This window comes from Natrix helvetica (assembly GCF_964273705.1).
Source record: "Natrix helvetica genome assembly, chromosome: 1".
NCBI classification, from domain to species: domain Eukaryota; kingdom Metazoa; phylum Chordata; class Lepidosauria; order Squamata; family Natricidae; genus Natrix; species Natrix helvetica.
Window position 1 is genome coordinate 286,172,126 of NC_138548.1, and position 12,019 is coordinate 286,184,144.

A 12,019-nucleotide genomic window follows, 5' to 3' on the forward strand; every position below is an offset into this window, starting at 1 on the left:
TTTTTTTTTTGCTGTCCTCTAATGGGTGTCCAAACTTTTGTACCCCAATTCTAATAGCCTAGTCAATACTAACAATTTAAATTCAAGGGAGGAGACTGGCACAGCAGATCAAATCAACTATACTGACAATTAACTTGTGACATTTCAGTCATAAATAAAAATACCGAAGGGAACCAAGGAGACATCAAACCCCGTGGAATCACACTTAATATGTCCTTCCAATTTGATTCAGAAGATAAACAGTTTGTAAGTCTGATTTTAAGGTCAACTATAAAGGTAAAGGTAAAGGTTCCCCCGCACATGTGTGCTAGTCATTTCCGGCTCTAGGGGGCGATGCTCATCTCTGTTTCTAAGCCGAAGAGCCAGCGTTTTCTGAAGACGTCTCCGTGGTCATGTGGCCAGTATGACTAAACACCAAATGTGCATATAGTGCTGTTACCTTCCCACCAAAGTGGCTCCTATTTTTCTACTTGAATGTTTACATGGTTTCAAATTGCTAGTTTGGCAGAAGCTGGAACAAGTAAAGGGAGCTCACTTCATTACGTGGCACTAGGGATTTGAACCACTGAATTGCCAACCTTCTGATTGACAAGCTCAGTGTCTTAGCCACTGATCCACCACATCCCTAAAGTCAACTATACATCCCTTAATAGTTTTATCCTTCAACCTTCACTCAAGTAAGTTTGCTAAACAACGTCATGAAATAACCTTTGCTAAGTCCTTTGCTAAGCTCAAATATTGTATTATGCCCACAAGTTACACTATGTTCGCACAATCTACTAATAAGATTTCCCTATCAATAAATGAGATAAGCTTAATTCATCAGGTTTTCATTAGTTCATGGTAACTAGCAGGAGGCATAGCATAATAATAGCCAATAGTAGGCATAATGGCATAATGTTTAAGGTCCTTACAGAAGGGTTACTTCATTGTTTACTCAGAATTTTCTTAGTTGACAGACTGACCGATCTGCAGTTCCCCAAACCTTTGCAGTGGGTATATCTGTTAAAACTCATGACTGAACTTCGTAGCTGGAAATGCAAATGTAAAAGGGTGGGGCAGAGGGTCAAATGACAAGACACAGCCTTGTAATTTATATGCTTATGTCCTATGTTGGGGCCAGGTATTAAAAAATTTGTATTGTAATGTCTCTACAGGTGTTTCTAAATGTCTCTAAAAGTGATATTCTCTCAGGTTTAGCTTAGGATGCCTGTGGCCAAAGTTAAAGCACTTGATGGTGATGATGTAATGCTTAACAGCAGGCATTTAAATATTAAGAAAAGGGAAGGGAAGAGAAGTGGGAGAAGAAAATAGAAAGAAGGTAAAGAATTAAAGTGTAAATCAGAAGTGACTTTACTGGATAGTAGAGGATATTACTCAAATTGAGAAAGAGAGAAAATGAGTGAGGAAAGAACCCAAAATGCTAAAGGGTTGCTGGTGAAAACTGCAACAGCAAATGCAGGTGGCCTTCTGACTGAGTTTAGATGCAGACATCAAACGAAAATCGGCCCATTTTCCACAAAAACAGGTGCGTTTCTGTCTTCCCCCAGCCCTGCAAAGGCTGCAAAGTGCTCCTGGGGGCCGGGGAGGACAAAAACCTTTTTCCTTTCTTACCTCTTTGAAATCTTGGTGCGTCTTATACACTGGTGCATCTTATAGTCTGAAAAATACGGTACCTTACATGTACTCATTTTATCAAGTATTTCCTATGTATTTCTTGCATATTTTTTTATTCTTTTTTAATTGATCACGTATTTCCTGTACCACATCCAAATCAACTTTGGGTTCTCCAATTCAACCCCTCCCTTTGAAAGACACAAATTTCTACTTGGTGGCAGCATTAGGTTCAAGGAATGCGGTTTTGCAGGAAACCAGATTAAGAGGAATTTACCATATTTGGCAGAAAACCTCACTTTACCCTATTATTTGGCTAATTCCAATTTTATATATAAGTAAACACTCTTATCCAGGAGACAAGGAAACAAGTGTGCTGGTTTCAGTCTTGAGGAGTGGTTTTACGGCAGACCAAGAAAAAGCTGATTTGTGCGGTCAGATAACAGATGAATCCTACCTGTAGGACAGCACTGTTGCTTCCATTGGTAGTAAGCAGTATGGCATGGAGCTGGTGGGTTTGTAAATGGAAGTGCATTTGCCAATCCCGTTTGCCTTGATGGTGATACCATACGTAACTGTGCCCACTGAACCTCAAAGCAGTGCCTGACAACATAAGCAAAGAAAGTTACAGTCTGAAGAAAGAACAGTTGCAAATAGTTGCACTTCATGGCTAATATATTAAAAACCTATTTTGTGTTGTTTGTTTATTAAAGTTACACAGTGGATAGCAAACAACAATCGAAACTGCATTATAATTAAAAAAATATTAAAACAATGTTAAGGCTGCGATAAAACTTGTACTGTAGCTATTAATCATACCATGCTGGCTCCATCCATATCCTGGCCCTGTTGCCTGGGGGGGGAAAGCCAGAATTTCATCATCAAAATAAGGGCCATCTGTATTTTCTGCGGAGGCTAATACATAAGGCATATGCCATATCATAGCACACTCACTTCTAAAATCCCATCAGGCCGAACTATTTCAGCAAGATGACTAGTCACTTAAACCACCATGCCGGATTTAGTAGACTGAACAGAAACCATCAGGGATAGATCGTCTCATAAATAACCTGGATTTGTGACATCCAGGGCTTTAGAGATAATGACCAGCACCTTGAATTGTGCTCAGAACTCTACTGGGAACCTGTGAAGTTCACATAACAATAGTGTTACATGGGCATACCATTGTGTCCCCACTATTGCATGCATCCCTGCATTCTGGACCAACGGAAGCTTCCCAATGCTCTTCTACAGCATTCCCACGTGCAGCATTTTGCAACAGACCAATAGGGAGATGACTAAGGCATGAAGAACCACAATTAGTATCTCCCAACCTAGAAAAGGGTGCAGATGCTTCACAAGATGTATTTGTGCCAAGGTTCTTCTAAGCATGGCTGCCCCCTGCGCTTTGAGCAGGAACTATGGGCCTAGGAGAACCTCAAAGATTTTTTATTATGCCCATCATACCACATCACAAACAGGAAGCAGAGAGAGATTGGACTAACGTTTGGCACAGAAAATATTCTCTGGCTTAGAAAGATTGCTTAGGAGCATTGAATAAATGACATTTCCCATCAAGTATGGCATGCTCTGCACCTCTGCCAGATGTCAGAGAAGGAGAAGGAGCTTTCCCCCACTTCCTATCCATTCCATTATTTATGGAATAAATGTGCAGGATAATTTGAAGGTCATGAGATAGGACAAAAGACAGCAAAACTGACTAGTATACCACTGGGAACTCTATAGGGTTAAATCTGTATTTGTAATAAATTAGCTATTTTCTCAGTTTTGGGAAGCAATTTACTTTTCCCCCTCTAAACTCAGTTTTGACACTGAGTGGGATAATTCCCCCCCCATCTGCTTAGGGAAGTATCTACATGGTCTAGCAATCTGAACAAAATGCAATAAAATGCCAGGGTTTAGAATAAAAGCATTCCAGACATTGTACAATAACAAGCACTGCCAGAGAATATTACAATATCTATTTTACAAAGCAAGGGAAAAAGATGATCACAAACAGCAATATTTTCTCACCATTGCAAGAGCAGATCTGTTCCAAACTGTGCCGAGGAGTGAGCACACTGAATCGGGCGGTACTATAAGTGAACACTGTGCCTGGATCAAGTTGAAAGGTTTCTTTGCAAGCATGTTGAATGACACAGTTGGCCTCCTGGCATGGGACGTAGGTCACTTTCTTTACCCGCAGCCCAACTCGCTGGTCCATTTCTTCAGTCGACTGAGAAATCCGGTTAGCGATGAAGCTGGGCTTATAGAGGGAATATTGAGGTTCCCCAACTGCCAACAGAAGATCCACCCCAGCAGAAGCCTCTGAAGGTTGCAAGCTAGCCATGTGGACATTCTGTTGCTTTGTCTCTAAGATATTCCCCAGAAACCGCTGCAGGTTGCGCCAGTGGTCACTTATAAATTCTTCTGGGTTAAGATGGCGGAAATGCAGCATCACAGCTTTATCGAGGGCATCCTGGCTGAAGGACCATACATGAATCTGGACTCTGGTTATGGTTGAAAAGGTCCCATCGCTCACACTTACATTCAGAGAATAGTGGCCATGTTGGAGACCATCGGTTGCAATTATTTTTCCATCTGAAAGTCCCACAGAGAATTGTTTCTTTTCAGGGGCTACTGACACAAAGCTATATAAAAGCGTATCATGGGGGTCTCGATCAGTGGCATGGATTTTGCCAAGAACTCCACCTCGGAAGGTTTGTTCATTAGTTGTAATGAAGATCTCAAGAGGAAGTGCGGAAGGCGGGTACTGGCTTTGTTGTATCACATAGATGCTTATAAATGCCGAAGAAGAAAGAGGAGGGTGACCACTATCAACAACCTATTGGACAAAATTACAAAAATCTTTATTACCACCATGACTTACACACTTTTCTTGAATATCTGATTTGCTTATTTAAGTCACAAGGCAAGAAATCCAAACTTTTTGCTGTCAAAGATCCATTTAGCGCTGCGGTGGTGCAGTGGTTAGAATGCAGTACTGCAGGCTACTTCTGCTGATTGCCGGCTGCCTGCAATTTGGCAGTTCAAATCTCACCAGATCGTTGGACGCAATATGCTGACTCTGTAAACCGCTTAGACAGGGCTGTAAAGCACTGTGAAGCAGTATATAAGTCTAAGTGCTATTGTTATTTAGGCCAATAGCCATTTCTGCCATTAGCCAACAAAATGTCTTTCTTGCTCTTATGCTCAAGAAATATCTATTTCAATACAACAGCTACCCTTGCGTCTTTAGCATATTCTCAGTTCTCCTTGCATATTTTCAGTACTAGAATGAAAGAAGTCTAACCTACACAGTAAACTGGATATTTAAAATGCTGAAAGATACTAGTTGCATGTTTGCATGGCTATAGTGAAATACAGTGAAAATATATTTGGGAATTAAGGGACCCAATGCCATATCTGCAAAATGCACTTATGAGCTTCCGTATTATATTGCCTTCATTTTCAAATATTATTGGTATCTATACGTTTCAACAGAGGGTCTGTAATGAAATCCAATTTTGATTGAGTCTACTGTCATAATATAAGACTGAGTTTTTAAAAAGAAAATTAATGCCAAAACTATACTTGGATTCTACTATTTTATTTCTGAAAAGAGGCTGGGGACTTGGTGGCTCAGTGGCTAAGACGCTGAGCTTGTCCATCCGAAAGGTTGGCAGTTAGGCAATTCGAAACCCTAGCACTGCGTAACGGAGTGAGCTCCCGTTACTTGTCCCAGCTTCTGCCAACCTAGCAGTTTGAAAGCACGTAAAAAATGCAAGTAGAAAAATAGGAACCATTTTTGGTGGGAAGGTAACAGCGTTCCGTGCGCCTTCGGCATTTAGACTTGCTGACCACATGACCACAGAGATGTCTTCGGACAGCACTGGCTCTTTGGCTTAGAAACGGAGATGAGCACCGCCCCCTAGAGTCTGGAATGACTAGCACATATATGCAAGGGGAGCCTTTAACTTTTAGTCTACAGTAGTGAAGAGATGTTCCCTGAACAGAGTTAAACATTTTTTTCCCATAACGGCTGACTAATTTGGCAACCCCTTATCTACGTATCTTTCCTTGGTCACTCCTTGTCAGAAAGAAAATGTTAGACGATCCAATCAGACCTTATCCTATTAAGTTTCAACTTGATCCAGACATAAATCTACCTGGACTTGCAGAAGATATTGTTCCTTTGTTCTTCTGTTCAAGATGGATGATGTCACTAACACTCCAGCCTGGTTAATCTGGAACGCCTTTCCTTCATTTCCCTCAGCAATTTGAAAATGGTATGGTGGTCCATTCTCTGGAGAATCTCTGTCACTCATCATTAGCTCCAGAACACTGGTGCCAACGGCAGAGTTCTCCTGAAACGTTAGTTGGAGAAAAACAAATTAGTTAGAAAAAAGAAATTAGTCTCCTTTGCTTGGGAGGAAATACAACAGAAGACAGAATGATTTAAAAAATGCAGGAGAAAAGTCTGTAAATTAATCTAAAAGTCATTATTATGTACAAAATGAACATGTCCCAGACATTTCTTACTTATTTGAATGTTAAGGGACTATGGAAATTAGTCTACTATTGCTATAAGATATCTGCTGATCACAAGTGTACATTCCTGTCTGTAAATCCAATCTTATTCAATGGTTATATGTAGCAACCTTTAAATGAATGAAACCTTAATGGGATTGCAACTGACTGATTTCTTCCTGCTACTAAGTTTCTGTTATCTCTTGGTCTTTGGCAACCCTATCATTAACTTGGCAACTTTCAATATTAACTCTGTAAAAGACTAATTGGGTAAGGTTGATCTCTGGGAATGAGTATCTTACCTGAACTACAACACTGTAATTGAGCTGAAAAAACCTAGGTGGGTTGTCATTAACATCAGACACATGAATGAGTACAGTGGTCTCACTGGAAAGAGTTGTTTCTCCATTGTCCATGGCTTGGATTTTGAGAGAATAGCTGGATATCTAAATATATATAAATAAAACACGTGTGGAAAATTAGTAACTCTGACAACTATTAACCCAGTGTTTCTCAAACTTGGCAACTTTTTGTGAAGATTTGTGAAATTCAAATCCCCGATTTCCCCAAGTTGCCAAGTTTATAAACCAAACAGTGATTAAATAATGCATTCTAGTTCATACAGATGGCTAGTTTCTTTTTGACCTCCCCCCCACCCAAATTCTATCAGACAAATAATGAGAATTTATTACGTGACATGTTTCCTACCCATAACTCACTGATCAATTCCAATAATGGATTCTAAATAAAGAAAACAGTTGTACTTTCTACTTCTCAAATGGAGAAGTAATGCACCAAATCAATAAACTCATGACTGAGTCCATCAACTAACAAATATCATTCCTTCCCAGGTCTGTGCAAAGCAATTAAAAGGGTTCTTTGCAATGTGCAGAAGTTGCTGAGATCGCTGTGTACACACTCACATGCAGTGGCAACTGGGAACAGCTTTTGAATCAATCTGTGAGGCCACTATAAAGATTCTTTGGATCTTTTTCAAATGTTTGCACAGCCACACTAAACAGCACTTCCTATCATTTTAGAGCTGCATCTGGAATCTTTCTAAGGTCAAAAAATGACAAGTAGGTCTTTCTTGGTTCTTATGTCAGGAGAGGGGCATTATGAATTTCTCTTGCAACATTTCTTGTGGTGCTATGGCTCAGAGATTTTATTTTCAGTATCAAAGTGAACCATGTTACTCACTTCTTCTCTGTCCAAGCTTTTGGCAGTATATATTTCTCCAGCTTTTGGATCAATCATGAAATGACCTAATGGATTTCCTTCCACAATAGAATATGTGATGTGATTGTTCATCAAGCCATCCTCATCATTAGCTAATACCTGTCAAAAGGATTTTTAAAAATGCAGTAATAATGTTGTTATTTGTGGGTACAATCCCCTTGACCATGCCAGTTCCAACTTTTTAAAGAAATTATTAACTTTGGGATTGATTATTAATGTAAATCCCATCAATATTTGGCTTTCCAACACTGATCTTATCTTCCTTTCTTTTCCTTTCCTCCCTCCCTCTAATATCAAAGTGGTTTGTAGTAGCCTGGTCTGACTATAGAAAAAAAATTACAGATATCCAATTTGACTTCAACAATGCCAATCTGTTTTTGTCTTCCTCATGTCTCTGTTTACAGGAGTCAACTGTTCTATGCATCCTCCAATTCATAGTTCTTCCAAGATAGCAAAACACAGAACGAGCGGAGGAGAAATGAGGTTGCAGCATAGTCCTGATTTGGACAACCTATAGTCCTAAAGTCATATGCAGGCATAAGAACTACAGAGTAAGGGGAGTGGGAGTGCCAGTGACAAAATGGATATAATGATGACATGAAGCAAGCTCTGCCTCTTATGCCCTTGCCTGCAGTATTGCAAAAAAAAAAAGTAACTATAAAAACGTGGAAGTTGCATCATAATGTTATAATGTATGTTTCATTATTTTGGCATGACTTTAGTGAGGAACAGATTTGCCTGGGCAAGCAGAACCTGAAGCCCTTTTTTCAAGTTCCCTGGATTCCACTGTTATCGATGGTGCAACGATTAGTAGTGTGTAGATTCTTGTCATTTTGAGCAAAAATAATGCAAACTACATTGCAAGCTATAAAGTAGGAATGACTGTAAGTTTTAATAGCAGGAGGTCTTCCTGAACATCCCTCAAGAATCCAGATAGAAAAACATGAAAGTTAGACCCTTGTTGCAACATAGTTAAATGTGGCTTGCATCCTACAAAATGTGGCCCACCCTGTTTGTGATTATGTCTCACCGTGAGCACTATTTCACCAATGGCTGCATCCTCACTGATGTTGGCAATATAGAGATCTTGGCCAAATTCTGGCATGTGATCATTTATGTCTGTGATGTTGATCACAACCATTGTGACGTCACTGAAAGATGTAGAAGTTTTTCTTATACCCTCGATGGTTAAATAATATTCATGGGCAACTTCAAAATCCAGAGTTCCATTAACGTACAGGACGCCTACGAATACAAGCAGAATTTAAAAAAAAAAAACACACAAAATTAAAACAGCCCAAACTCTTATGAAAACTGGGTACTTTGAAATTTTTTAACCATTCAAAACCAACCAGCAACCAAAACCTGATGGTCATTGGGTGCCATCTAGTGGTAATAGGATTGCAACATAGGCTGCTTTGTGGGCACATCAACTTGTCTCAGCTAAAAAATTTAATTAGAAATTTTAACATTTATTGAGTTTTGAGCAGGAACGTTAAAATGTGAACGCAAGGAATGAACAATAAGTTTGACATTTCTCTAAATCCTTCCCCTGTCTGAAATCTTGATACGTTCATAATTAAATGAGTAAAGAAATAGATCAGGGATAAAATAAATCTTGTTACAAAAAAACAATCGGTAGACTGGATTATTTGCTGAACGAAGAACTCACCTGTGCTTGAATGGAGTCTGAACTTCCCAAGATCATTTCCGCTTGTGATTTCATATCTAATCTCTGTGTTTGCAACGGTACTTCTTGTCAAGGTAGATAGATTCAAAACTTCTGTCCCAACAGCCACATTCTCCATTACCTCAACTAAGTATTCTGTGCTGAGAAATACTGGCAGATATTCTTTTAGATCCACAACTGAGACAGTCACAGTTGTAAAAGAAGAGAGGGACTGTGGAACCCCCCTGTCCTTGGCCAACACAGTCAACTCCAAAATTGAAGGGGATTCCTTCAGAGGCTTCTCTAGAAGGACTACACCAGTTACCTCATCGACTGAAAAATGGCCGTTAGCTGACTCAGCAAGGTGATATCTCACCTCACCATTGAAACCTGGAAAATATCAAACGAGAAACGTCATGCAAGAACTCACTTGATTCGGGAATTATTCTTTTAGAAATGGGACAAACGGAAGGAAAACTAGTACCTGCCTTGATTATTTTATTTTTTTTAATCTCCAAAGTTAAAATACAAAAGAAAAAAAAAGAAAGAATCAAATACAAACAAAAAATAAATAAAAAACAACCAAAGTACACTAATTAAAACATGTGTGGAACTAATAACAAATATACCATTAACATTCAACATAAAATGTCCACCCTGATTGAATGCTGAAAAATATATCTCGAATACCTGATAAATTCCCCTCCCCTTACATAATAGGTCTACAACTTGTTATTATTTTCCCAACTTTATTTATTAAAAAAATATGTTTACATATAAAGATGTCACCAATGGGGAAATCTGTTGTGCATCTTTCAAGCTGACCCACCATCTATTCACTTAAGAGAAAAAGTTACTAGGTAACCTCAAAAACAAGAATATGCCATTTCCTTTAAGCATTGAAAACAACTGCATATGACTTAGGATTAGGGAATGACTTACTTTCATCAGGATCCTTTGCAAAGACAACGGCAATGGGCGTTTTTATTGATATATTATCATATATGGCTACAGCACAATGACTGGGATAGAACCTGGGAGCATTGTCATTTGTATCCTCTACGTGCACAATAATTTCCATCTGGCAAAAACGCCCTCCTCCATCTGTTGCCTTGACAACAAGGTGATACTTTGATTTCAGTTCCCGGTCCAATAATGTAGAAGTAGTCAGTTCTCCTAGTAAATATAGTTGGAAGACAAAGATTTGGGGCAGGGCTTTCGGTACCATTATGGGCAAGATTCCTTCTACACAACTATACATGTTTAAACATTTTAAGAAATAGACCCAGGCAAATAGAAAAAGGGATGCAAATATAAATGCTTACCCAAGGTTAAAAATATATATCTGTTATTCCCCTGTTCATGGGCACCACAGAACTCTTTAGAATTATATTATCTAAAGACAATAATATTCTATGGATTGATATCTAAGGAATCGTCTTTCCACTGGAATTGGGTGGCCAATAAATTTAAATAAATTATAATAACTGTTCAGATTTGGGTTAATCTTTTATAAGACTATTTTGAAAAACAATACCCATACTCATTCACATAAAGAATGAATCTATTTTAAGTCTTATAGGAGCTCTACAAGGTACTACCCAAGGAAATCGGTAGTGCTCGATTTCTTAATGCAAAGTCTTCTTGCATCCTAAGAACAAGAGGAAAACACCAGGCAAGACTATTACAGTGAGTTTTGGTGCATGAGAAGTGAATAATATTTTACACTAAATTAAATACTTTTCTTAAGGGAAAATCCTACCAACGTTTTACAATATGAGAACATATTTATGTCAATCAAGAGAGAAATACCAGTCTTAATATTTCAATTGAAGAAATCTTCAAGATACACCAAAAGGTCTGCCTACCTCTGCTTTATAGTAAACAGGAGCAAACTATATTGTTCATTCTAATATGTGGTAAAGGAATGAGTATGAACAGCAAAACTGTTCCTTTAAAAGGATGTAATAATTTTACCTGTATAAGAGTCCAGTCTAAAATCCTCAGCACCAACTCCATGTAGGCTGTAAGTGATCTGACCATTGCTACCGGCATCAACATCTGTAGCCAACACTTTAAGAATAGAAAATCCTTGGGGTGCATCCTCGGACACTTTCCCTTCGTATAGTGCCTGGAAAGGGAAAAAAAAATATTTTACCAAATTAAAAGGTTAACCTTAAGCCACATGCACAATATACCTGTTTGTTAACCAATAACACTGAAGTGTCACAAATGGGCTCCTTCCTGCTATCCTAAGGCTATCCAACATTATGTTATTCCCAGGTAATAATAATTCATGAATCCTCCAAAAAGGGCAACGAATAAAAGATTTGTGCAGACGTGTAATTATTCAAATAATTGCTCCATAATTGTGAGTTGTCCAGGTCAACTCTGGCACCATATCAATATAGAGCCTGCGCATACATGTTTGTATAATTTCAGAATGAAGTCTTTTACATACATCTACAATTACCTGCTTGCATTCAGGGCTGTTATCGTTAACATCAAGGACTAAAATCTCCACTTCTGTAGTGGCTTGAAATTTTCCATCAGATACCATGACTCTGAGCAGATATTTTTCTGTTTCTTCCCTGTTCAGAGACTTCTTGGAAAAAACCTTCCATTTCCCATCAACTTCACTGACACCAAATTGCCCCAGAACATCTCCTTCTGATAAGATAAAGAATATATGGTTATGAAAAAGAAGAAGAAGTGTTTCAGGTTTCAAGATAACAGAAAGAGGCATATACCTGGAGCCTTCTGGATATTGTTCACCCATGTTAGAACCAGAAAATGTACTTGCTCTGGGGCAAATTATATCATATATATAATTGATTCTGAGTTAATTCATAACATTTAACCAGGAGATTGAATGGGCTGATTATGGTATGCACTGAAGCAGCTATTTTATTATCCTTCACTCTCTGGGTAGGGACAATTTTATAATAGATACTGACTATAGATTAA

At 38.5% G+C, this 12,019-nt stretch overlaps 1 protein-coding gene across 1 annotated transcript in view; it reads right to left on the reverse strand.

Annotated features, from left to right (window-relative positions):
* FAT2 (FAT atypical cadherin 2) overlaps positions 1-12,019 on the reverse strand; it is a 79,738-nt gene that overhangs the window by 11,837 nt on the left and 55,882 nt on the right. The window contains exons 11-20 of the mRNA XM_081934205.1: positions 11,526-11,722; positions 11,030-11,183; positions 9,995-10,228; positions 9,056-9,442; positions 8,414-8,628; positions 7,345-7,482; positions 6,447-6,590; positions 5,784-5,981; positions 3,649-4,459; positions 2,072-2,217 (exon numbers count right to left, since the gene is read on the reverse strand). Coding sequence (XP_081790331.1) covers positions 2,072-2,217; positions 3,649-4,459; positions 5,784-5,981; positions 6,447-6,590; positions 7,345-7,482; positions 8,414-8,628; positions 9,056-9,442; positions 9,995-10,228; positions 11,030-11,183; positions 11,526-11,722 — 2,624 coding nt within the window. The remainder of the gene's footprint in view (positions 1-2,071; positions 2,218-3,648; positions 4,460-5,783; positions 5,982-6,446; positions 6,591-7,344; positions 7,483-8,413; positions 8,629-9,055; positions 9,443-9,994; positions 10,229-11,029; positions 11,184-11,525; positions 11,723-12,019) is intronic.